The sequence below is a fragment of the Pieris rapae genome, chromosome 14, assembly GCF_905147795.1.
Source record: "Pieris rapae chromosome 14, ilPieRapa1.1, whole genome shotgun sequence".
Taxonomy (NCBI): domain Eukaryota; kingdom Metazoa; phylum Arthropoda; class Insecta; order Lepidoptera; family Pieridae; genus Pieris; species Pieris rapae.
Window position 1 is genome coordinate 2,259,671 of NC_059522.1, and position 25,979 is coordinate 2,285,649.

The 25,979-nt window shown below is 30.2% G+C and overlaps 6 protein-coding genes across 8 annotated transcripts; 3 read left to right on the forward strand and 3 right to left on the reverse strand.

Moving 5' to 3' along the window:
* Positions 1–1,146: 1,146 nt before the first annotated feature.
* Positions 1,147–4,174, forward strand: LOC110991435 (short-chain specific acyl-CoA dehydrogenase, mitochondrial). Its single transcript, XM_022256792.2, has 5 exons — positions 1,147–1,310; positions 1,400–1,777; positions 1,926–2,341; positions 2,502–2,744; positions 3,397–4,174. Exons 1-5 carry the CDS (start codon positions 1,277–1,279, stop codon positions 3,538–3,540), a joined length of 1,215 nt encoding a protein of 404 aa, XP_022112484.2. The 5' UTR covers positions 1,147–1,276; the 3' UTR covers positions 3,541–4,174.
* On the reverse strand, positions 3,945–5,004 carry LOC110991436 (actin-related protein 2/3 complex subunit 3). The gene is made up of 4 exons (XM_022256793.2): positions 4,833–5,004; positions 4,589–4,765; positions 4,318–4,513; positions 3,945–4,247 (listed from the first exon to the last, which is right to left on the reverse strand). Exons 1-4 carry the CDS (start codon positions 4,836–4,838, stop codon positions 4,090–4,092), a joined length of 537 nt encoding a protein of 178 aa, XP_022112485.1. The 5' UTR covers positions 4,839–5,004; the 3' UTR covers positions 3,945–4,089.
* A 706-nt stretch (positions 5,005–5,710) lies between these two features.
* Positions 5,711–6,612, forward strand: LOC110991452 (coiled-coil domain-containing protein 86). Its single transcript, XM_022256812.2, has 3 exons — positions 5,711–5,850; positions 5,992–6,190; positions 6,287–6,612. Exons 2-3 carry the CDS (start codon positions 5,997–5,999, stop codon positions 6,591–6,593), a joined length of 501 nt encoding a protein of 166 aa, XP_022112504.2. The 5' UTR covers positions 5,711–5,850; positions 5,992–5,996; the 3' UTR covers positions 6,594–6,612.
* A 461-nt stretch (positions 6,613–7,073) lies between these two features.
* Positions 7,074–20,208, reverse strand: LOC110991451 (signal peptide peptidase-like 3). Of its 2 annotated transcripts, none has more exons than XM_022256811.2 (10): positions 20,049–20,208; positions 18,237–18,366; positions 13,940–14,055; positions 13,565–13,684; positions 12,655–12,828; positions 11,953–12,115; positions 11,365–11,501; positions 10,775–10,890; positions 10,172–10,330; positions 7,074–9,423 (listed from the first exon to the last, which is right to left on the reverse strand). In XM_022256811.2, exons 2-10 carry the CDS (start codon positions 18,305–18,307, stop codon positions 9,346–9,348), a joined length of 1,134 nt encoding a protein of 377 aa, XP_022112503.1. In that variant the 5' UTR covers positions 18,308–18,366; positions 20,049–20,208; the 3' UTR covers positions 7,074–9,345. The 2 variants fall into 2 exon arrangements, with proteins under 2 accessions (XP_022112503.1, XP_022112501.1); XM_022256809.2 differs by having other exon boundaries at positions 13,904–14,055.
* A 193-nt stretch (positions 20,209–20,401) lies between these two features.
* Positions 20,402–21,012, forward strand: LOC110991430 (ribosomal protein 63, mitochondrial). Its single transcript, XM_022256785.2, has 2 exons — positions 20,402–20,703; positions 20,801–21,012. Exons 1-2 carry the CDS (start codon positions 20,530–20,532, stop codon positions 20,945–20,947), a joined length of 321 nt encoding a protein of 106 aa, XP_022112477.1. The 5' UTR covers positions 20,402–20,529; the 3' UTR covers positions 20,948–21,012.
* A 251-nt stretch (positions 21,013–21,263) lies between these two features.
* Positions 21,264–25,276, reverse strand: LOC110991429 (apoptosis-inducing factor 3). Of its 2 annotated transcripts, XM_022256784.2 has the most exons (4): positions 25,163–25,276; positions 24,903–24,995; positions 24,452–24,786; positions 21,264–23,154 (listed from the first exon to the last, which is right to left on the reverse strand). In XM_022256784.2, exons 1-4 carry the CDS (start codon positions 25,215–25,217, stop codon positions 21,856–21,858), a joined length of 1,782 nt encoding a protein of 593 aa, XP_022112476.1. In that variant the 5' UTR covers positions 25,218–25,276; the 3' UTR covers positions 21,264–21,855. The 2 variants fall into 2 exon arrangements, with proteins under 2 accessions (XP_022112476.1, XP_045486915.1); XM_045630959.1 differs by lacking the exon at positions 25,163–25,276 and having other exon boundaries at positions 24,903–25,156.
* Between the last annotated feature and the right edge of the window lie 703 nt (positions 25,277–25,979).

Genomic DNA, 25,979 nt, shown 5'->3' on the forward strand with positions numbered 1-25,979 from the left:
ATTAAGAGAACAACATGGACAATTCCATCATTTGTTTATGGAACTTAGAAGTGATGACGAAAAATTTTTCAACAATTTTTGATGAAATGAATAATATACTGTAGAGCTGTCGACTGCTCTAGAGCCGCCGACGGCTCGAGCAGTCAGTGTATGCCTAGCGACTGCTTGCGAGCGGTCGATGGCACGATGGAATTTCATCATATATTTGACGTCTTGAAGCGGTCGCGACTGCTCGAGCAGTCGCGTGTACGGCAGCGAATGAATGGCTATAGTTCACCGCGCGGTCGCGGCTTCAAGCAGTCGGTCATAACTGCTTGAAGCAGTCCGTGTACGGCTGGCCTTATCTATTCATGACTAGCTGGCTCGGCAGACTTTGAACTGCCTCAATGCATAAATAAAATCCCTAAACTTTTTTATGTAATAATTACACTTAAAACAAATAATAGGAATCGTTTTCTATACTATATACTATATATTATAATTATAATAATAATAATAATATTATAAAGAGGAAAGATTTGATTTTTTGTTTGTTTGTATGAATTGAATAGGCTCCGCAACTACTTGGCAGATTTGAAAAATTCTTTCACTGTTGGAAAGCTACATCATTCCTGAGTGACATAGGCTATATTTCATTTTCAAAAAAAATAGGCATCCTTACTAAAATTACGATAACATTAACATTTGTTTATTATTTGATACAATTCTAACAGATGGCGCTGAGTTAAAGGTAGTTTATAATATCATAAATGGAAAAGCAATTAGATATTTTTTTACCTTAAAATAAACTTTATTCTATGAAAACGAAGTCGTGGGCATCGACTAGTTATTAATACAAATAAAAAACATGCTCAGTATGAATGAAGTTTTAACTTCAAACGACTGGAAATTGTAAACTTTTAAAATCGAATGGTAAATTCGTTGGAATCATCGGTATCCACGGGATTTTAAGAAATCGTTATTGTCGTGTCGTCGTCGTCCTCGTTTACACTTTATCGACTTCTTTTGACGAGTTGTTTACTTGGATCTGTGGTCACTGTTGTCCCAAAATAACCAGTGTTTTAACCATAGAGTAAAGTGGGTACAAAGTACTAAGTGTAAAGTACAAAGTAAAACATTATGGTAAAAACTTAAACAATTAACAAACTTCATTTTAGAGTATGTTTTAGTTAGGCTACGACTACGAGTAAATTCAATTTTAGTCCAATTTTATATCATTAGTTGTTTTCGCTTAGTGGTCCATAACTTTTACAAAGATAAACTTCACGTAACAAAAATGATACGAATTTTATTAAAATCCATAGCAAACAGTACGTACTTTAAACACATTTTTTTATTTTACATATACATATTTGTATCATTTTTTATTTAATCATAAACTATTTTTTTCGTTAACTAGGGCGAGTTTTCCCCAAAAGGTCAATCGCTTCCCTATCAGCGCTACCAGATACGTATCAAATGTTATTCAAAACATGTAGAGATTTTGCTGAACAAGAGTTGAAACCAAACGCCGCCAAATACGACCGAGAACACTTGTACCCCGAGGAGGCAATAAAAAAAATGGGCGAGCTTGGCCTCATGGCCATTGCAACACCCGAAGAACTAGGCGGATCTGGTCTTGACTATCTTGCATATGCTATTGCCCTGGAAGAGATATCGCGAGGCTGTGCCTCAGCTGGTGTTATCATGTCAGTAAACAACTCTCTCTATCTTGGACCCTTGCTGTACTGCGGAACAGACAAACAGAAAGCGGAATTTGTGACACCTTTTTGTATGGGTTTGTGAAATGTAATTTTTTACTTAAAACTTCACTTTGTTTTAGTTGCTAACTGTATTGAATATTTTTTTATTTTCCAAATTTTTAAATTGGTAATATTATTTTTATCTATTATCACATATATAAAATAACATGAACATAATTACAGGAGAAAGTGTTGGTTGTTTTGCTTTATCAGAACCAGGAAATGGTTCAGATGCTGGTGCAGCATCAACTACAGCTAAAGATGCTGGGGACAAATGGGTCATCAATGGCACAAAGTGTTGGATAACGAATGGTTATGAAAGTAAGGCCACTGTTATGTTTGCAACAACTGATAAAAGTATGAAACACAAAGGTATATCAGCTTTTATTGTTCCCAAGCCAATAAAGGGTTTAGAGCTTGGTAAGAAAGAGGACAAGCTAGGTATCAGAGGTTCATCAACCTGCTCTTTAATATTTGAAGATTGTTCAATTCCCAAAGAGAATATCTTGGGTCAGCCAGGAATGGGCTTTAAAATTGCAATGATGACACTAGATGCTGGGAGAATTGGAATTGCTTCTCAGGCTTTAGGGATAGCACAGGTATATTGCCAATGTTATAATTGATTTTTTTCTTAACACAAAATTACTTCTATACCTTTTAAAGGTAACTATATGTACAATACTAATACTTGTTATAACTATTGATCAATTCCATATCAATAAATTTTATTGTTTTAATAATATATATTAATTTTCATAGGCCTCATTAGATGTAGCAGTAGACTATGCATCAAAGAGAATAGCTTTTGGAAAACCTATAATAAAGCTGCAAGCTATACAAAATAAAATAGCTGACATTGCTGTTAAATTGGAGTCAGCCAGATTACTGACATGGAGAGCAGCTTGGTTGAAAGATAACAAACAACCATTTACTAAGGAAGCAGCCATGGCAAAACTGGCAGCATCTGAAGTTGCTACTTTTGCATCACATCAGTGTATTCAGGTAAATACAGATGCAGTTTAGTCCTACATGAATTTCTTAGTCAGTGTCAAAACTTAGTAGCCAAAACAAGTTAGAAATATTTATTAGTCTTCACATATATGTATAAGTTACAACTTAGCTAGAATTTCACTGTAGAGAAAATTCTTACATGCATTTTTTGCCAAGCAGTAACTTAAATCTAACTTCTGTGCTACTAATGATTTTGGATTGTACCTGTAACTGTATGCTATTATTTTTATGTGCTGCAGCACATAGAGCAGAGTTGGCCTAGTGGCTTAAGCATGCGACTCTCATAACCGAGGTCGTAGGTTTGATCCCGGGCTATGCACCAATGGACTTTCTTTCCATGTGCGCATTTAACATTTGCTCAAACGGAGAATGAAAACGTCGTGAGGAAACCGACATGTCATAGACCCAAAAAGTCGACGACGTGTTTCAGGCACTGGAGACTGATCGTACTTGCCTATTAGATTGAAAAATGATCATGAAAGAGATTCAAAAATCTGAGGCCAAGATCTAAAGAGGTTGTAGTGCCACTGAATCAGAGTGAAATAAATATTTTTAATTTTATTCTTTTTATGTAGATATATGAGAGTGTTACCTATACATAGAAAAAAAACTTCTTTTTGTAACAATAATCATTGTTTTTTAGGTGTTAGGTGGTATGGGCTATGTCTCTGATATGCCAGCTGAAAGACACTACAGGGATGCAAGAATCACAGAAATATATGAAGGTACCTCAGAAATACAGAGACTAGTCATAGGTTTGCAAGTTATTAAAGAATATGGCTTATGAACTTAGTATTAAGGATTTACATTTTTGTATTAACACATATTTTTTAGAATTAAATGAATTTTTATGAAATCATGACGATATTAGGATTAGGAAAACAAATGACTGAAAACTGTGACATGCTATATATATTGTTATGGAATAGAACTATAGTAGAAATAATATCAAATATGTACCAATTTACATTACCTACTTAAGATATATATGGTTAGAGTTCATTAATATTCAAACAGAATATATAAATATTGTAGGATCAATAAGTAACAAAATACCAGTTTAATTTTTTTTTCTATCTATGCTGACAAAAAACATAGTTACACCCATATATTGGGTACATACTTAATTTTAAGTATTATAAAAATATTTTTATAATTATTATTCAATAAAATACTAGATGTTTTTTTATAATATGTATAATTAGTAAATGTAAACTTTATTCTTACTACTGAGTGAAGGTGATTTCAATAAAATAATTTGATGATGTATGAATTTCATTAATTAATCAATATTATGAAATACATATAATAAATGTTTTTAAAGAAATTAAGTTTTTTACTGGCCTGGCCCAGATAAAGATTTATCCATGAATTTCCTTTTAGCAAAACATAGCCACCACTTGCTTGGCTTTCCATCTTCAGTAGCAAAAACTTTCTCACAAACTCTACCTCCAGTTTCATGCCTCAACTGCTGAAGATATTGTCTCATTAAATCTGCAATGAAAATAAATTAAAGTACTATTTTAAATTCTGTGATTTAAATGCATAAAGAATTGTAATGTACCTGCTTCTTGAGGACTAGAAGGTTTAGCATAAACAGAATTTAATGGGAATCCAAGTTCTCCGGGGATATCAAACTTAGATATTGCAAGCATGTACATTTCTTGCTGTCCCTGGTTCTTATTTGCACATTTCTGGAGCTTCTTTAGACATTCGGATATATACAATGTAAGGTAAATGAGAACTCTATCAGAATCAGACTGTAATGAAAATAATTTTATTAACTAGAACTGCTAATAAAATAAAGTATTTCTTTTATAGTTTTAACTTCTTACCTTTATCTCATAAAAACGAAAGAAAACATTGGCTTTAAAATAATTCAATGCCTCATCAATAATATCTAATTCAATCTTTGGATTAATAGGAGCCGGTCCGCGAAAAGTTGTCCGAATCGGCAGGAGAGCTAAATTCCCGACAGACTGAGTGTAGTCCGTTAAAGTGGAATGATATGCCTGCAATGTTTTATGGTTTAGAACATGAATCATCTACATTCATATTTTTTGTTATTGGTTTACTTACTGGCATATTATTATTGTATTTAAACGGTAGCAGGAAATTGACCTTACTAATACCAATATTAAACCTATTACAATACGAGAATATAAAAAAAGGAAAGTTTTCAATTTTATTTTTATTATCTCGTTCTGCTTATAAAAATCGCTAACACCCTTTTGACACTAGCAGTTTAATGACATTGATTGACATTAATAGTTGTTAACTTCACCTCTTTGATCTGTGAACATGTTGACTAGCAATTAGCATATTGCTTGAGCGACGAGCGTTAATGTATCAATTCGTGACAACTCTGGCTAGCTATCCGAGAGTTGTGACTGGAAGAGAATAGGCAACCTAACGTTTGCATATTTTATAGAAATAATAATAAAAGTCTTTATTCATTTTAAGTACATTTTGTTTTCAAAGTGTAAGATTTGGACCCTTTTAAGTAAAAATACCTGTGTTAGGGTTCCCAGCTCTTCCATAACAAACTTAATTACTTAAAAAGCTTTATACTTTCGATTGGTAAATTTGTCTAATAATAAAACCGATGAAATATTGGAAAAAAAATGTTTTTAATCATCAATTAATCATACCAGGACTGAAATTTATTAGACAATCCATATTTTGTCCATGTATTTATTATCATCAAATATCCATCATTAATCCAAAATCATTTTAGGTAAATGTTATGTAGTTTTTTATCGGGATCATAGACTTATAATATACAAATAAGCTCGCGTTTTGTCACCTGATATTTGTTTTAAAGAAATTCATATGCGTTACACCGTAACGTTACGTCAACACTCAACAATGTTGAGTGTTGGCTCAAGCCCGGAATCCGATTCCGATCCTAAAATCCAATTGTCAATTGTAATTTCACTAATTTGTCAAATGTCAAGTGCTACAGATTTTTAGGTTGCTTACATGTGTTGTTTAATGTTTAGTTACATTTAGGTTTTAAAGCAACAACAAAGCTTTCATATTCTTAAATTAAAAGGTTAAGAACGATTCATTGGTTGCTTTAATATAACCAAGACAAGTAAGGTTTTTTGTCATTAACAAACACAAAATTTATTTGAATCACTAATATAGTGCCTATTTTTATACTTTACTGTACAAATTACATGGACATTTATGAGAAAAAAATATGAGTACAAATTGTATTTTTATTTTAACTTAGGCAGAATGGCATCTGGAATTGATTCTGAGGCAAAGGTTCTGTCGATTTTGGATAATATTAAAAGTCAAGGAGCCAAAGAAGAGACATCTGATGATAAAAAAAAATGCACCAAAAACATAATTTCTAAAAAAAAGACAGAAGCTAATGTGATGCGCGGTATTCCAAAATCGGGTAGATTTTGGAAATCTAAAAAAGAAAGGTATTTAAAGTGTTTGAGGCATCTGTCTGTTAATAGCTGTCCTAGGTGTTATCACTACCTAGGCACATATTAATAATATATTTTGTTTTTGTTCAGGTTTAATACAATAGTGAAGACTAAAGGAATCAGATTAAATTTTGAAAAGAAAACAGCATTGAGAATTGAATTACAGAAAACAAAAGAGCTATCTAGGCAAATCATTGCAGAAGTCAATGAAAAAGAACAGGCTAAAAAAGAACGAAGACGTGAGAATATAAGACGTACACTAGAAAATAAGAAGAAATCTGAAGTTGTTCAAGTCATATCAAACACAAAGAAACTGAAGAGAATGAAGAAAAAACAGCTTAGGTTTATTGAGAAACGTGACACTACCAAAACTGTTGCAACGAATAAATCTGAATAAATGAATAGTTTGCATTTTAGTTATCATATTTATTTAACTGTTCTACATTTATGCCATCATTAATACTTGCTTAAAACATATTTCATGTAATATAACTATTGACCTTCTGCTGATATAAAAAGTAACTCTTAAATTTAAAAAATTAAGTACTCTACCAAAGCTGTATGTCATAAATGCAAAACCTATGTATATTTGTAACAAACTTTGTATATGTTTCACCAGTATGTAGTATGGTTCCTGATGTTAATTGACAAAGTCCACATGGGTGTAATGTGAATGTTAAAATACTATTCACCAGCAAATTTAAAAATAATTTATTCCTATTCATACCACACATATTTAATTTTAAAGCAGTAAACATTGAGATTAATTAAAATCATTTATTTACATTCACATTTGTTTCACAGTAACATTTTAATAATATAATCTCACTGAGGGATTTAGGACTCCTAAATACTATTTATGAAATACAAACAAATATTGTCCATCTAATATTTTTATTAAGTATTAGAACAGGTCACAAATACATATAAAAATATTAAATGCATTTTCCTTTTTTCAATAAGAATGTTGTGAGGGTTGTATATACATTGTAATCTACTTGTGATGTAATGAAACAGTTACATTAATCTTACAAGTAATTTTTGATATTTACATTTGAAAATCTCATATATCTAACAAATACAGTATGAAAAGTTAGACAGCTTTTTTAGGAAAATGATGACATTTTAAAATATTAATATATCAATGTCCTACATAGTACAAAAGTAAGGTTCCAACAAAACTGGGTGGTTAGTTTAAAACAACAAATCACTTTTAGTATTACAAGTTACGGAAAAATCTAAAAAACCACCAATAAGGCAAGCTAACAGCAAAAGGATGTTTCTTCTGATGAAGCAGAAGCCTCAATATTAATTGCATTGAAAAATACTGTTTAGGTTAAGATTTGTATCATTTTAACTTAAACTACTAATTGCAAATAAGTTCATGTAAATTCATAAAAAATTATTCACACAACTTAACTATTCTATTAAAATGTCCCTTAATTAAAATAATCAGACCATGATTTATCAATTCACAAATATGCTCAAGGTTTGAGACAACTAGCTCTGCAATGAACATACTATCAAAGAATATAAAAGGGTTGTTTAATGTGGGTTTGGAGAAATGATAAATGAAGATTACCTATCCAACTGTAGGAAATAAAAAGTACTCATATTAAAATCTTACAGTAATAACAATTTCTAATTATCTGGTACAATTTTAAATTTCCTTTAATCATGAATACAACAATTTGTTCAGAAATTATTTTAAACCTTAAATTAAAGACTGGATATGTTTGTAACCCATTCTATTTATGTTTAGGAAAAAACTATCTGCGCATGGTACCTAAGTCATTTAGCAAAATTAGTTATGCCAATTGATAATACACATATCAGTTCCTAACATTCAATGAAAAAGTCATACATATTTGTTCAACACCAACCATAATAAACATTTAAAAACAGTAAATATTAAAAAGTTTTCATACAAGTACTGGCTACTTATAAATGAGATTCATTTATATTTTATGCTTAATTCTACTTCAACATAGAGAGAGAAATTATTTTTAGATTCAAATCAGTCATTTTAGTAAAACCTCGAATGTAAAAAAATAATGTTAATTACAAGATTGTATTTAAAAAAGTTAGTCAAGAAAGTGTACAAAACATTTTTTTACCATAACTTTTGCACACGTAAGCATAGTGCGAACAATCTTTTCTATCCCTACTTTACTCCAAGGATTATTTTATTGTTAATTGCATAGAATATGTCAATTAAATAAATTTCATTTTATGTGTAATTCACAGGCATTTGTTGTCATAAATTTAAAATTACATAAAGGTTTTTTTTATTATTTCAAATATCCTTGAATAATTTCACCAATTATACAACCTTATTTTCATTTTTCTTAAATTGATATAGAGCTGAGTCGCAAATTAGAATTAAGATTAGAGCAATATAGGATTAAAAATATATAATCTATGAGTTGATGCCCATATCACATTATAAGCATAATTTAAATTTTAAATATAGAATTAAACGTTTTTTCAGGGGCTACTGAGTTTTGACATTGAGTATGTCAATAAGAAAAAAAAGTTTTATCTTTTTAATTTGATTTAAATTACGGCGTCCATCTCAACTCTTTACAACAGCTAGTTTTAATAGTCACTGGTATAATAGACATCAATTTTATTACAATAAAATTGGGCAATTTTCACCCATTCATTTAAAGCTCAAAACAGAACATGCACACTTATATTACTTAATGTTTTAGTCTGAAGTTCTGTCTAAACATTATAAATTTCATCAGCTTTGAGAGAACTCAATATTGTTGGGGTTAAATGTTTCAAACTACAGAACATATTATAAGCAAGAAATTTTGTATGTGACATTAAAATTCGCACATTTCGATACAATTAGCACTTTAGATATAGCAAATCTAAAAATTGCAGATATCTCTGTTATTTTCTCAATATTTTGAAACATAGGATTTCCAAATTCGCGGTAAAACATTTTTAGTTTTATAATGATTTTCTCACTAATTAATACTAAATCTATAGCGGTTCTTGACGTACTGTAGCGTATATATTTGTTTACTAGTCTACTATTTATAAAATAAATTCAGACATTTTTAAGTATAAATAGTTATGCAGGACCTGTTTTAGACCATTGGCTGAGAACCCATAAGTTGTGAGACGAAAAGTTTCATTCAGACATCGAAGTCAGCCCCCAACTTGCCGTTCGGTGGCGCTATGAACGGTTCACTCCACATTCTTCTTAGATCACCCTGGAATCAAAAAATACAATTAAAGCGTTGAAACTAACCAATGGCAAAAACATTTTTTTCAAAGATCTTTTTAAATTACAAATTTCATTTGTTACACATATTGTATTTAATAATGCTTTGAAGGCAATTCTCGGCAAGGCTGCTAAATTGTTGCATTTTAATAATTTCAATACTGCTGATATGGCTTTTTCTTTGTGGTCTTATTTATTTATTTTATTTCTTCATTACTGAAAGTCGTGCCTGTCTTGAAAAGCCCTAACTGATACCTCGACTTGCTGCCTTTACACCACCCTATTCTAACTTGCCTGAGGGATTTAAAGATATTGAGACCGATAATTTGATCAGGCCAACTGGGAGGCGATCGACCCCTTCTCTTCCTGCAATAACTCCTCCCCTCCCTTCCATTACCAGGTTCTATTATATGATATGATATATATTTACATTTATTTCTATAAAAACTATGGCTCAATATTTTGTTATTAATTATTTATATCTTGTAACTTAAAAGTGTTTATCGATAGTTCAAGAAATGAAAACCAAAAAATTAAAAAAAACTTCAATTAGACAGATTATTGTTTTTAAAACATCCGTGGAATTTAATTTCTTTGCATTTTTATATATCCTAAAACCATAATCAGTCGTGTAATTAAACATCTTATTATATTCAAGCCTAGTCAACTTTTCTGTAATATTTTTTTTAATATATTCAAAGGCCACAAATGGGTAGTTTAGTTAAAAAAACAATTACCTTAACGTATGCCATAGTGAGTAGCGGCAGTAGCGTGAAGGGCACGAGGTAAAGTAGTGCGGGTTGAGCCGCCTTAAACACTTCCGCGGATACTGTCGCCGTCAGTAGTCCCAGGAAGTAGCCCAGTAGAGAGCAGTGGAAGTATGTCAGACGGGAACCCTTTGGAAAATTTTCAATTATAACAAATAATATGTGCAGAATGAAAATCACCAATTCAATCAACCATAGAACCGAAAATTTAAGAAATTTTTATATGGATAACAAATACACTATCTCTAAAATTTTAATTAAAGTTGACAAAAGTATTACCATTTAAGAATTTTTCCTAATTGGCTCAATATTAAGATTTTCTACTTAGCTTTAATCACAATCCTTTTCTATATAACTGTTTACTTACGTTCAATGTAGCATTTTAATTTCTGCATTATTTTTAGTTATTTAAAAAAAATAACTCGGAGTGATCAGAACTCAATAGATATAATATTCTTTAATAAGACACATGAGATGAGAAAAAAATATTTTTTTTCATATTTATAATACTCTCAATAAAATCTACTTAAGGAGCTCTTCTATTTATATTTTAAAACCTAAAATTATAATTACCATAGAACGTGGGCCAGGAACTTGCCCCATCTGACACACAAGCGTGGCCTTCTTGTACGCGTCGTAGCGCAACACGAAACACAGCAAAAGACCAGGCATCACTATATCACCCAAACCTGAAATTAAAAAAAAATTAAAGATCCCTTCTTAATAGCTTTTATCTTAAATATTGGAAGCAGTTCTTCATATTATTATTTGAGCCGCTTGCAGAAAACTTGAGTTATACATATATATTTTATTTTTAGAAAATATATAATTACTAGTAGCTTTTGTTTTATATAATATAATAGGGGGGTAAACGAGCCTGCGGAACGCCGAAAAAGGCAGTCGTCACAGCCCATACACACACACCCATTTTTAGTGGGTGCGTTGCCGGCCTTTATTATTTATATATTCCAAACTTTAACCATTTTCCTTCGTATAAACGTATAAATATATATGATATATATGTTTAAAATAAGTCACTAACATATTATAACGGTGACATTCAGAAAGGTACGACTCTATCAAAATCTAATACATTTTTGACTTACCGTGTCCCATTTCTCAATCTCACTCTAAGTGAATAGGAGATAAAAACAAATTCTCACCAAGCATAGAGAAGTGTCCCTGATGATGCATGGAAGGGAAGACGAGTTTGGCAGGAAGAGAGAGTTTGGGCGCGTCTCGCATCGCCCCGCCCAGCTGCAAGCGACGGGCGACCACGTTCATTGGATTTTCGGCTGGCCTAGAATTAACAATACGTACTTATATTATTTTGTTGTTGTTATTATCTTATTACCTGTTTAAAAACATATATAAAATTAATTAACGACAAATTTTCATAAAAGTTTTATATTATTTTTTGTGGAATTTTCTGTAAATAAATAAAAAATATAAATCCTAGAAAATTGTGACATGAGAAAAAAAAACTAATAAAAATTAACGAGTTTTAAAACTTTTTATTACATAATATTACACATTGTATATGTTGTTTATTTAAAAAAAAAAAAAAAACAGGCAGCAGTCACATCTAATGCTCGCGAGTACGTACGGCCTTTTAAGAATTCGTACGCTCTTTTCTTTGAGGAAAATGTTTATTTAGTAACACTTCTCTTTTCAGTCACTGATAAAACGCAATCACAGTATTTTGTATGTTTTTATTAAGATTTGTGACGGTTGAATAAAATCATACATACCTGGTAGCGACCTTGACCATAACATTGGCAGTGAATATGTATGACGAGAAGAACACCCAGAAGACATCATAAAGAAGTAGACCGGTGAGTAGAAGGGTGGACACCTTCAGCGACGGCAGACGGATCAGCGCAATAAAGGTCACGCACAGACCCATGCCCATAGCTAAAAATCAAATTTAATAATAAATCAAAAATATATTTACTTTTCTAAAAAATCTATCAAAAAATATAGATTTAAATTAAATGTATGATTATTTATTAATACAGTACGATTTATATAAATTTATTTCCAAATTCGCAATCAGAAAAATAACACAGCCGTAACAGGTCAACAAAAATGCATTCACAATACAAAAAATCGCACAAACACAATTTTATTTTCACTACATTTTTCAATCATAAAAAACATTAAAAAATTAAACTTATATTCCTAAATCTCATAACTAACAATATAGCAAGCAACTCTAGTGAACTCAGCCAGTGTACAAACAAATAGGTCCACCTCAATAGAAACTCTGATCATAATAAATTAATTAGGAAAAACAAGTTAAATAATATTTACTTAATGAACAAAACTTATTATAATATTGTTTATCTACGAATTCATTGCTTAAACACACGAAAGTCTTAACAAACAACTTTCTTTCTTTTGTGGTACAATTAGTGTTACCTATTATTTTAAATTTTGCATAAATATCTCACCGTCCATTAGCAGCCAATGTCCAGTTAACACCCAGACAGCAACGATGGCAGCGGCGAGTAGAGCTGCGGCCAACTCGGGGGCGGAGTACCGGCCGCACAGCGCAGCCCGACTTCCTCCGGCCACGTACTGGCACAGCGGGGTTAGGAGAAACGCTAGGGCCGCACAGGCTACAACTAAAAAAAAAAAACCTTCATTGCTTGGTTCACGGAGTATGTCTATTGTCTAAGTGGTCGAAAATTTCAATCAAAATGCCACAAACTAGAATAATTAAATAATATAATGCTTTTGAAAAGTAAAGCATAAGTACACGGCATTACTTTATTTTAAAACATAAACAAATGAATTTGAAATTTTAATTCGCTAAACGATAAGATTTTAAAATTAACTTCACTATTTATCGTTATAATATACCCGCTGAAAAGGCTACTCTAGACAAGATGGCGTCGCAGAAGTCCCTATGACGTACTATGCTTGCCAAACACGGAATCAAACGTCAAGTTTATTATTATACATATTTGAAGTTATGTTTCTTAATTACTCAAATATAATATTAATGAAATGAAATATACAATAACTCGAAGACAAGTACATCTTAGTTATTGTGATATAAATAAAAGTCTTAATTATTAGACAGACGAAGACAATATTTACTATACGTCATCCGTTGATTTGCCTAATCTGTGAATGCTTTGTGTCACGTGACTGAAGTATAAAAATATTTTAATTACGGATATTAATTTATTAATTGTTTACAGGTTATTTTAATTTAACTTCAAAACGTTTATTAAATTTATAAAGATTACTAATAACAATTTATTTAGAATTCTGTCATTGATCCTATCATTATTGTCCTAACTTAACATATTAACAATGTTTATTTAATTTAAGTATCGTAAATAATATACTAACTGGCTGTACATATCGCGACGAGTGTTTGCACGGAGTCAAAAAAGAAGAACATAACTAGTAGGGCCACTGATGACCCCAGAGGGAAACACAACGCCTGCATCGTGTTCAATGTTTGTACATCTGAAAAAAAAACAATACTTTTAAACGAGTTCTTTAAAAAAACATTTCCTAATGTATGAATTTTGCTTATTAGATATGGGAAGTGCTTCTAAGATTGTATTAAGCTAATATCAGACAATTCTTTCCAAGTCTTTATAAAAGTATAATTAATTAATTTTTAAATATTTTACAAATATATGTACGATATCATCGGAGCATGTGGGAATAAAAAATTCATACTACTACTAGATGAAGAGTTAGGCGGTGTCTTATTGCCTAATAAGCAAGCTTCTTTTTCGCGTTCTGCCTTTTCTCTCGCCTCGCGTTCCATATTCAAAGATCGGAAACTGCCATAGACGATCAGGAGCATAGATATCAGACACGCAGATACTCTGTGAAAAATAAAAATTAACTTATAGTACATATTCTTCTGAAGGCTAACTAATAATAATAATCTTAAAAATCTAACTATTAAAAAATATAGCATTTTGGGCTATAGTTTTTAAATAAGGCCCCTTTCGACAATGAAACCAATTAACGCTTTAATAACTATGAAACGTGAACATAAATGTTAATTATAGTTTCGGCCATTCAAATTTTATTTCGTAAAGATAAAATTCAAAAAATTATCCATAGTTGCTTTAATTCTATTTTCGATTAGTTTTTGTAATTTTATTTGTTTTGTTTTATATTTTTATTCTCTTCGTGTATTTTATGTTTGCCTAGATTAGACTGTTGTCAAGCACTTCACATTAAAAACATGTATTCCGGTTCTTTTATCAATGTATTAGCGTGACGAGCGTTGGCATGGTTTTATCAATAACAAAAGGAAAATAAAATAATAAAAAATCTAACAATTTTAATAATTTGATCTATAATGCGATTCAAAATTTGCTTTGTCAAAATTCATCTAGCATAACTTTATTAATATTAATAAAACACTGAAGAACACAAATTATGCGTAAATTAAAATAAAACATATTTTTTAACTTTTTGTGTGTAAGAATGGTATATTTTTTTAATATAACTCAACGAATCTATTTATAATTAAATTCCTCCACTTAGAAAATATTAACTTTACATTAATAATAATGCCACTTGGCAGCACACAATATTTTCAACAGACTCGTCTAGAATTTAAGAAAATATCAACGATTTCGCAATCTATTTCAAATAATATTATGATAGTGTTAAAATTGAAAATAACAAATAAATTTTCCACTTCAACTACTATCTGGGTGACTCGGTCAGCGGTCAAATACACGAGAAGAGAAAGGTCGTCAATTCTCTTCAGCAGAAAATTTAGCGGTATATTTTCACGCTCAGGCACAATCTTTTCGCCTGTTGCTTTTCTCGATTGAGACCAGACATTAACTATTATTATCTATAAATATAAAAGAAGCATCAAATAGGTCTTGAATGGTTTGTTTTGATCACTATATTTTTATAGCAAACGTACAGTTTTATGAGAAATGAGATATGCATTTCTTAGACCATATATTTTAATACTTCGTGTAGACAAACTACAATAAAAAATAGATATTTGTTTTGTTAACTTTCTGATTGATATGCTAATAGAAAATAAGTTTTGCAACACATTTTTGAATCACAGCCAACGTGATCTCTGGAGAAATTAAGGGCACTTTTTTATCATATTTTAAAAACTTAGCAACGGGGAAATCAGAACAGTGTAATCTTGTTAAAGAAGATAAAAAAATTACCAGCCTCTATAATACGGATTAGTATGGCTTCAAAGGGGATAGTGCGTTAATTACGTCCTTACAAATCGGACATCGGCGTTATATGACCGCTGTTGCGGTTCACTAGTAAGGTTAAGTGCATTTAAACCCGAACTCAATAATTAATCCGCAATCTTAAATTGAAAACAATCTGAGATCAGACCGTGAAAATCGATCAATCCATTTTTGGCGACGGATATTTGATACTATGAACCAAATGAAGTAAATAAAACCGTACAAATATATTAAAGTATAAATTTGTATGTTTAAAACATACAGAATAGCTGTTTAATTATTTTAATGACTGGAGTAAGTTAAAATCTTAAGATAGGATATTGGCACAGTTGAAATGTCATTTTCATACAAAGGTCTATCCACATAAACCGATCCGACTTACCATGGATAGCTTGTATCGCCGATGGTTATTGACACACTTTTATCAATATTTGGATAAAGATTTCTATCTCAGATGAGTAAAATTGTATTGAGATATGTTTAGGGTTTGGGCGAAAAAGGATTCAGTCAAAGAAGTAAAAACTGTTTTGTGCTGGCAAAGCATCTGCCACGTTTGGCGTTTACAGACCTTTACATAAATGTTACGTCTATGGCAGAAATTTATTTAACATAAATTAATTTAAAAAAAATACTAAAGTAATGTACAAAAAACTTGTCTTAATACAACCTCAGGCTAGTTTAGTTTTAAAAGTTTGAGGGCGTTAAACAATTGTTATTTATGTTGTAAACCATATATAAATTTCGTATGAAGTTTTGTTAGAGATCACATACAAAATGGCCTACGAGAACACTATCGAGACACGGGTCAGTAGAACATCTTATCGATTCCTCGAAAACCAGGGTGAAATTGTAATAAGTTATGTGAGCCTCATTCAGCCTCCCAGTCAGAGTTCCTAAATGTGAAGGACCAAATAATTAATAATATACAATTTGTTAAACAATATTTATCGAAAAATACAAATTAAAACAAGCCAATATATACCTAAATAGTATTAATTGGTATAACAGGAAATAATATTCGTTAATTTGCACGAACTGCGAATTTCACATCCTTTTTCAAAGGAAGAGAAGCATCTAGCCGTTAAGCATTTACGATCTTAATTCTCTTCCGGTGTTATTTCTATATTTGGCATTTTGTAATCTTGCGCCACAGATTGCAGTTCTTTGGAAATTTATTTCAATATTAAGCACTTTGATGTAGGTATTATATTCTTATTTATATAATAACTCATTTTCTAAGGTCGCTAAAGAAAAGGTTTATTTCTGTTTGTTACGGTTAGATAGACATTGGAACTGTATTTCCAATTATTGTATTAAAAAAGGCTTAAATATCGGCTGATATTTAAAAAAATGATCGTTTTTATTCTATTACGTTGATCCCACATGAATTCACAATATTGATAAGTATGCGGTTATGTCTTTACAATTGTAATTACAAAATAACGTGAAACTATTGTTTTAACATGTGAATAGACAATGCATCCATTCTACACCATGAAAGTATATGTTTTTGATCGATTCTATACAAATGAATTGTCTATAGTCGAAGATTGTGAGATAAAGAATATTCAGTAATCATAACTACAAAATTTTACTTTACTTTTACACCATCACACAACACAACCAAATTAGGCTTAGTTAAATAAATTATATCACAATTAGTTAAATGTATCAAATACTTTTTGTTTGTTTGTTCCCTTTTGTAAATCTTTTTGTGGTAAAATGTATCACGTATTCCATCTTTGGCTATATTTTCAGTGTAGTTGTTTGTAATTATATATAATTTATGTTAGCTGTAGGATTACGAAATAAATAAACGTCGTGTTAATATACGTTTCGAAAATTAGATTCACGATCATGGTGGGTACCATACCAACTACATTCAATGTGTATTCTGTTAAGACTAGATTGAAACATGGCTTTAAAAGCTCTTTTAGGCAAGTTTTATATGTGTTTTTATTTACACTATATCGGAGTAACAAGATGCCTTAATCTAATTAGAGAATGAATTCCTTATTTTTATTAACATTTTAGTTTTAACTTTCCAACTTAAAAACGAAGGAATTTTAGATTTAGTACTTTAATCATAAAGTTAGCAAAGCGTACTTAAATAGCGTCGGAGAGAGAGAGAGAGAGAGAGAAGACTCTATAATTTTTATTCACAAACGAGCCTAACATAACAGTAGTGACAACCTTGATACAATAACAAAGTTGTAATTAAATTAAGCCTCTTCTGACGAGGTTTTAAGAGCTGCTTAATGAAACGTAACAAGCGTCTACGGCTTACCAATTAATTGCATTAACTCCACATAAAAACGACTATTTAACAACTACGTGTATGTTCATACAAATTCATAAATTATAGGAGTTTTATAACACTCAAAATGCCGAGTGGAGACAGAGCGTGAACTATGCCTCCCGTATGTCAAATAAAGTATTTTTTCGATATTACAAAATATCTCATTTAGACATTCATAAAACACCCAAATTCGGCATAATAAGATATAATGTCTATCTTTTTCATCCCATATCTGTTGATCCATAATTAATATAGATTACTTGTGGTGCTAGGATAATGATAGGCAGTCTCTAATTAAATAAATACATAAAATGAGTAAGTAGTGAAGCAAATAATATATAAGTTAAATTCTCAGTAATAAAATATTTTAGTTGATGGGTAGTAGGATTAGCTTTGCTTGAAAGTAAGTCTTACGTGCCTTTAAGTATATGTAGGAAATGCAAAAAAATATCTAATTCATTAAACAATTATTTTTTAGTTAAAGATTCATTTTTTTTTAATTAATAGTGTATCAATATACCTTGAAGAATCCATGATTGAATAGGCCCATTTGTATTCTTGGTATTCCATGTTTGCCCCTACTTGCGCCATTGTACTTCCCGAAAGCCTTGTTATCCAGTGGTCACTGCTGGGACACCCTATGGACCCCTCTATGAACACATTAAATTTAAATAAATATATATAAAATGTTAACAGTTTTTTTAGGTTTATATAACAGTTTCATATTTTACTTTAGCATTATTCAGTAGTAAACAGTAGTTTAATATTCAATAAAGAGCAGTAAGTTATATATTAAAAATTAGAAGATAAACAGAACTGCAAATAGAATTTTGTGTAGGCAGTCTAAAGATAATAAAAATGTGGAAATAAATATTAACAAGCATTATAAAAAATATAACAGAAATATGCATCTTGCATACATATGATTTAGATGCAGTTAATAAATAACAAGCATGTAAAATTTAGTATATTTAACATAGATATTATTTATCAACTTGTTCCATGTTTGTTAAAAAACAATTTACTAAGCCTATCAGCTATCATCAATGTATTAGCAACAAGAGCATAACCTTTTACGCCACCGTGGTTTTTAAAGAAAAAGTGCCTCTGCTTTTAAATTGATGTTTAAGTGTGAGCTCTTATAGTCAAATGGTAATCTAACCGCACTGCATTTTATTGGTGATTTTCTGTTTACCCATTAATTTGTTTAACTGATCATAACTCTTATAATATTAAAATAGCAAAAATAAGAGCACATAATATGGCTTTTCTTAAATAACCGAAAATAATGAAGAAAATATTATGATTTGTTAATAGATAAATAAAAATTCTGGATAAATATTATGATAAAAGTCTTCATTTTATAATTATTCCTAAACTAAAACTGAATTCCAACAATTCTAATAAAAAATATTTTTCCTAATAATAAACAGATTTTGTAAAGTTAAATAACAAAATGAATATCTCATAATAAGCACTAGACAATACCAAAACAATATAACTGAAATTCATAACAAGGAAATATAAACAGTGTCTCATTAAGTCATCTCTGCTAAGAATTCACATTTATTAATAAAACAATACATCATTGTGCAAAGTATTTTTATATAATTGTGTCAATGATTAATTATTTTAAAATTCAAAACCTTAAGAAATATTACTTTTGCATGAAATGATGATTGAGGTTCCATGTTGTTTTTGACTAGACTATCATTTTAGTTCGAACTTTAATGATTCTGTTATAAGGGGTTTTCTATGCAATATAAGAAGTAAGATGAATATAAGGTAATCAAATAAAAAATAAGAATATTTAATGTCTCTATTTAATATTTTAAAACTTTATCATGATTTTATATTTAGTGATACAATTTAAATATATTTAGCTTGATAATTTGAAAAATATAATAATTAGTATTAATTGATTAGTTAAAAAAAACTTTATGTAATATTAATTTGTTTGTACTACTGAAATTTAATTACAAATCTTATATTTGGGTCAATTACTACTATTGGTTTCAACACGTGAACGAAGTTTTCTATTAAACCGGCCCTTCATTAAATATTTTTTAAATAACAAAACAATGAACAAAGTACAGAGAAAAATAGGTACCGAAATAAGTAGAGCACGAATATCATTCACAATTTGAAGTGAAAGGAAACTACAATGTACTTTCAATAAAATGTAACAATCGAACTGAAATAAGTAAGAAAGTATTGTGTGATAGAATAAGCTATGGTAGTATATATAAACAATATATTGAATAAAAACAATAAAATTATTAGAAAGCAAACCAAATACACGGAAGTAAGTAAAAGTATAAAAAATACTGACCAGACAAGAGGGCCGTTGATTTTCAAAGCACTTATTCGTCACTTAATTCCATGCTTAGTAATAAATACTCGAGTGATTAAAAATTTAAGAAAAAATCATATAGAAAATATTTACTCTTATTACTCCTACCCTACCCTACGCTTGTCGATCGACAGCCATAGTAACCATAGACAACATCATAACAATATGAAATATTGTAAAAATTATGACAGTCAACAATCTTATTCCATAGAGAAGTTAGAAACACAACACTTTAGTTTTAATCTATGGTGGAAAACCGAAAAATATTTAAGATATTATGACAATTAACAATTAAAAGCAAAAGTTGACTTATGACTTAATCTATATTAAAATTGTACAATGTACTTGTAACTTGTTTAGTTTTTTAATTCAATAATCAATTTTGTTGAACAAGAAACTTAATTTTTAATTAATAATAAACCCTGACAATAATTGTAACACGTGAAAAAAATTCTGTACTATGAAATTATCGGTAGTTTTGTTACGTCGTAATCTTTTGCCAAATGGTCACTTATTTAGAGGAAAAGATAGATTGGTTAAAAAAGTAGAACTCAAACATCTTCGTAAACTTGAACGTGATTTAGAAATTGAAGAACAAAACATGTATTATCTTCGCCATCCCTATCTGACCGAGGTAATTAGAAATGCACACAGTACTCTGTAAACACTTAAGTATTATCATCTATCTTAATCCATGTAGGTGTTTTTTGATAAATGTTTACTAATTTCAGGCTGAAAGTGCTGGTCATTCTAAAGCTTTGGGCAAACAGGTTGCAAGGATGGAAAGGTTTGTTGACACATCAAGGAAAATGTTCAAAAATGATGTTACCCTATATGAGAGGTTAAGTCATCTGAGAGTTAAAGAATCTTGGGATTAGTCTTAAAATGTGTTCTAGATTAGCGTTTATGTAACTGAAATACAATATTAGTTAAATGTATTTTATTTCCTTGTTTTAATATTTTTTGTAACTTAACTAAGCTATTAGATTTATAGTTTTGGTGACTTGTTCTCTGTACTACTGTTCATATTTTGCCAAGAAAATTTGTTCCTGCAACTATTATATCCTATTATTGAATTAAACCTTTCCAAGATGGCTAGGCATATATTGATACTATGATAAATAAGTTTTTGAAACATTACTGTATTGTGTTCGTAGGGTTTTTCAAAAGTGTGAAGCTTCAGAAACAAAAACATGATATTATATCATTTTATTTTTACTAGTAACAAGCATATTAAATGTATGAAATAGCAATTTGTTTAGGTTTACATTAAAGCTTAGCGTACATACATTTTACTTTTCAAAGCAATTAAATCTAAGAAATGGTTTAACTTAGTAGAGTTGTTAGTGCAAAAAATTAATATTTCATGATCATAGCACCTTTAACTCTGTTATAAATCACATATTCAACTAATACAAAATAAAGTAACTTTTACAACTAAGGTCCAAAGAACCTTTATTTTATATTTTTCTTACACAGCACATACATTTTGTACCAAATATAATTTCAAGCAAGAGCAGTAATTCATAAATCACAGATCATTTTTATCAATAACAATTTTCTTATAAAGTAAATAATCTGTACTATGCAATTAATTAGCGTTGATATTTTTTTATTTTGATAATATAATGACTATTGCAGAACACAGATATATGATTTTTAAGTACACAATTGAATCTAAACCAGCCAAATTAAGCATAATTGTAAAAAATAAATTTTTTTATAAATTTGAAATTCATTTAAACAATACTGACATGTTCTACAAACTATTAACTCTTAAAAGTAACTAGTTAATAGTTGTGGTCCAAGCAAATAAATCACTTTCAAGGTCTTTCTTGTAAATAGATTTACCTTGATGAAGTAACTCTGCAAATTGCGACACTACTGGATCCCTCATGCAAGATGCAACAGATATAACTTTATCTGACTTATCAAAAAAGAAGATAACAAATTTAAGCTCTGCAACATTGCCATCTACTAAAGAACTTACTGGCCTTCCACAACCAGCATATCTAATTGATTTCCCAAAAAGCATTGTCCAGAAGTAGGGAACTGTATGCAAAGGTGTTTCCCTTTTCAATATGTTTTTGGCTGCCACTAGACCATGGTACTGAGACAATCCAATATGCCCAATGGACATCTGATCATTATTATTCGCGAAAACAGGAGCGTGAGCTATATCGCCGCCGGCATAAACATTTTTAATGTTAGTCTCAAGTTTATCATTGACAATGACAGCTCCATTGGGTAATAAATTAATACCACTGTCCTTAATAAAATCGGTGTAATATGTTGTGCCTATTCCCAAAACCAACATATCTGCAGGTAATATTTCCCCATTTTCAAGTTCTACAGATTTCAGAACTCCATTTTCACCATTACATTTCACAACTGTTGTTTGAAAATGAAACTTTACATTATTATTTTCGAATAGAGTTTGTAAGCTTTTGCCTATGTCTATACCAAATATTTGACCTAGTGGTGCTGTATCCTTACCAATAACAGTCATTGATTTGGCCTTGGACACGCAAGAGGAGGCGACTTCTAAACCTATGAAACTTAAGCCCAGTACCACAACGTCTTTCTCCTTATCTGAGCCTAATTGATTTAAAATGTTCATAGCATCGTCGAAATTACGGACCGTAAATATATTGCTTAACTCAATGCCAGGAATGATAGGAACTCGTGGTTTAGATCCAGTAGCTAAATACAGAGCACTATACGTAAGTTTATTTCCATTGCTGAGCTCAACTATTCTTTCTTCCGTGTTAACTTTTGTAGCTTCTACACCCTTGAGGACTTCTATATTGGCTTCTTCGTAATACTGTTGATTTCTTGCCTGTAGTTTCTCAATATCTGTAGCAGTGCCAATCTTAGAGACTTTGATCCTATCATATGGGAGGTACTTTTCTTTGCAGACAAGGATGATACGGCCCTTAAAACCTTCACTTCTTAGTGTTTCTACACAGGTGGCGCCAGATGGACCACCTCCCACAACAACAACCGTAGTACTGTCGCATGGTGATGCTATTCCTATATCTTTCACTCGTTTGTTGGATTTCAGGTCTGCTAACTTAGCTCGCACCTGTAATGTTATTTAAAATAATTATGAAAATCTATTTATTACAATATTATGTAATTAGTGGTTTCAATGATATGGGAATGAAAACTTCAAAAGCATTATTTTATAAGATCATGTTGGTAGTAAATAACATTATAATTTTATTTGCATTTAAATTCTACTAAATGTATGAAATGAGTTTGTTATACTTTAGTAAATTAGAAGTTGAATTACAATGAGCATTGCCCAATATTAATAGGTTTTTAATAACTTGACAGCCTTGTTACTTATGAAAAAGGAAGGTCATTTAAAGTGACCTCAGAACCAAAGTTATCAAATCAAAAGCAAATAGGTTTATGTAACCAACAGTTATATACTATTTTCACTACTTTGCAACTTCTACACACTAATAAAATTTATCAACATTTTATTTGTCAATATTTATGATTTAACCTCAAGCAATTTGTCATTTCACACATAACATGTAATTAATGCCCCATAATAGTCAAAATAATATAAACTAAATATCATTGTATGGTTTAATTAATGTTATATTGTGTGAAAAATGTAAACCACAATAAACTAGAAGTGGTCAGGAAGTAAGATAATGAACACTATCACTCCTAAGTTTTAGATTGTACCAATAAAATAATTTGTGTTAAATGTTTTATAATTACGGAAAAATATTTTAGAAAACTTACAAAAAGCCTTATTATTTTACATATACATATATCCTTATTATTTGATTGATCAAAAATATTAAAGAGGTGGATTCTGTAAGGTTTACACTATTTTTGTGGTAAATTAAGCATAAATACAATTATGTAAAGTAAATACATTTAAATTTATAAAATGTTTTAATATTACTTTAAATTGCTATTAATGCATGTGTTTGTGGGAATATTATTAAAAACATCAATTCATATTAAAAGAGGGACTCATTAGTTATTGCAGTTTTACAAGGCCTTATATTGGAATGAAATGACATCATGGATGTTATGCACACTGTATTAAGTTCATAAGGAATTTCTGCTATGTATTAAAATTAAAATTGATTCATTATATGTTTCATACACAAACATGAGAAAACCTTATTTTCTTTAAAAACTATGAATATATTGTAGTTAGAACAAACCAGCTAATATTCTATCTCCCACTTTAACCATATTTAAAACTTTGGCCCATTTAATGAGAATGAACAATAAATTGTGGTTAATAACTGATTTTACAAGACCTAGATGGTTTTATATACATAATTCTCAAAAGATCTCTTAAGAAATATGTACCACCACTTTTTTAAATGAACTTTTTCATAACAAACCTTTACATCTCCTTTGTCTGTTACAGTAACTTGATGACAAGGTAGTGAATCAAAACCAGGGAAATCTTCTATATCACCAGTTTTCAAATTGAAACATGCACCATGCCAGGGACATCTCACTCTTCCATCACCAAGGGCTCCAGTATTTAAGGGAGCACCATAGTGGGTACACTTAGGACCTACTGCACTAAATTCTCCATTTTGTTTAACAAGCAGCACTTTACCATGTTCAGCTATGTCAAACACTTTCATTTCATTTTCCTTTAAATCTGTTGATTGGCATACTATTGCCTCCACATACTCAACTTGCGAGTCAGTGCGCGATATGGTACCATCTGCAAGATCAAATGTTAAAATTCTTGTAGAATTTACAAAACTGTGTCTCCGAGTTAAAATTTGTCTACCTACCGATCGGTATAAAAATAAAATTTCATGTAAAAAAAAAACTCACGTCGTGAATCATTTTTAGATGACGAACATTGTTGATTTGGAGAATATGATCTCGATTCAGAATTACCCATTTTTCTTAGTTGACGGTTCACCACTAAAACGGAAATATATAAGTTACTTGCTGTTTAGGTTAGAAATATTTTTAATTTATTTGTTATAAGGTATTTATTAATGCTTTAACTCAATTAAACTTTTAAATTGCACTATAAATATTTCGTATAGACTATTTAATCATTGAAGGAACTGGAGCGAAAGGATCACCTTGAGTAAAACGAAAAGCAGTTATAATTGTACTGCGACATCTATTCATAAACATTATTGCATTATTTGACAGAACGTCACAACTGATTCAAAGTTTTGTGTACAATGGTCTTGACAGTTGACGAATGACGGCAGTTAATTATTATATTTATTTACCTACCGGCCAAGATAAAGCAAGTGTTTAAAACATGTGCAATTTATATAACTATATCTTACATAATAAATATTACAATCTTACCCTTGTAACGTCATAGCTAGTCAAAACTCAAACTTGTTTTTGAATAAGGGCTGCCGGTTGGTACAGCTATGACGGGTTGTCAGTTTCGCATTCAGTTAAAGTATAATATATTATCACTTTTAGATCCTAATAATCAGGGCAAAATTCAGAGTATAAAACTCTAGATGTTACTCTCATGCCTTTATTTAAGTAGTCTTAAAAATAAGTAGTCCTTTTTAGTAACTTTTAGTATTATAGAGGCTGGCTAATGAAATAAGACGAAAAAGTGCGGCAAATTAAAAAAAAATAGTAGGGTATCTCTAAAAGGTTGATATATTTTGTGGATTAAACTTACTTGATACTTGATTTTATTATTTTTACTTAGATAGAAACTGTATTTCGGCATCATCACGCCTTAAAAACCTCTTGTTCGTAGACTAAAAAGTTTGCCAAGGCCATGCAAAGACTGTATGACCTATCTGACGCTTTTCTTTTTCAAATCATCTCAGTACATTCGGAATCCTACCAAGGAGGATAAATTTTCCTTTGTGTTGAAGATTTTAGTGGAATATGTAAACTGGCAGATGAGGTAAAAGAGTT

What these genes read in the sequence shown, in the direction of transcription:
- LOC110991452 (XM_022256812.2), top strand. Translation starts at nt 5,997, where the DNA reads ATGGCATCTGGAATTGATTCTGAGGCAAAGGTTCTGTCGATTTTGGAT. An exon ending in TGGAAATCTAAAAAAGAAAG is followed by an intron (nt 6,191 to 6,286) that starts GTATTTAAAGTG and finishes GTTTTTGTTCAG; the next exon opens with GTTTAATACAATAGTGAAGA.
- LOC110991436 (XM_022256793.2), bottom strand. An exon ending in TTCGTTTTTATGAGATAAAG is followed by an intron (nt 4,514 to 4,588) that starts GTAAGAAGTTAA and finishes TTTTCATTACAG; the next exon opens with TCTGATTCTGATAGAGTTCT. An exon ending in TTCTAGTCCTCAAGAAGCAG is followed by an intron (nt 4,248 to 4,317) that starts GTACATTACAAT and finishes TTTTCATTGCAG; the next exon opens with ATTTAATGAGACAATATCTT.
- LOC110991429 (XM_022256784.2), bottom strand. Translation starts at nt 25,217, where the DNA reads ATGTTTATGAATAGATGTCGCAGTACAATTATAACTGCTTTTCGTTTT. An exon ending in TGCTTTTCGTTTTACTCAAG is followed by an intron (nt 24,996 to 25,162) that starts GTGATCCTTTCG and finishes TTTCCGTTTTAG; the next exon opens with TGGTGAACCGTCAACTAAGA. An exon ending in ATCTAAAAATGATTCACGAC is followed by an intron (nt 24,787 to 24,902) that starts GTGAGTTTTTTT and finishes TTGATCTTGCAG; the next exon opens with ATGGTACCATATCGCGCACT.
- LOC110991435 (XM_022256792.2), top strand. Translation starts at nt 1,277, where the DNA reads ATGATACGAATTTTATTAAAATCCATAGCAAACA. An exon ending in AGGCTTTAGGGATAGCACAG is followed by an intron (nt 2,342 to 2,501) that starts GTATATTGCCAA and finishes TAATTTTCATAG; the next exon opens with GCCTCATTAGATGTAGCAGT. An exon ending in CATCACATCAGTGTATTCAG is followed by an intron (nt 2,745 to 3,396) that starts GTAAATACAGAT and finishes ATTGTTTTTTAG; the next exon opens with GTGTTAGGTGGTATGGGCTA.
- LOC110991451 (XM_022256809.2), bottom strand. Translation starts at nt 18,307, where the DNA reads ATGGCGCAAGTAGGGGCAAACATGGAATACCAAGAATACAAATGGGCC. An exon ending in TAACTCTTCATCTAGTAGTA is followed by an intron (nt 13,685 to 13,903) that starts GTATGAATTTTT and finishes TTTTTTTTTCAG; the next exon opens with ATGTACAAACATTGAACACG. An exon ending in CGTCGCGATATGTACAGCCA is followed by an intron (nt 12,829 to 13,564) that starts GTTAGTATATTA and finishes TTTTTTTTTTAG; the next exon opens with TTGTAGCCTGTGCGGCCCTA.
- LOC110991430 (XM_022256785.2), top strand. Translation starts at nt 20,530, where the DNA reads ATGAAATTATCGGTAGTTTTGTTACGTCGTAATCTTTTGCCAAATGGT. An exon ending in GCCATCCCTATCTGACCGAG is followed by an intron (nt 20,704 to 20,800) that starts GTAATTAGAAAT and finishes TACTAATTTCAG; the next exon opens with GCTGAAAGTGCTGGTCATTC.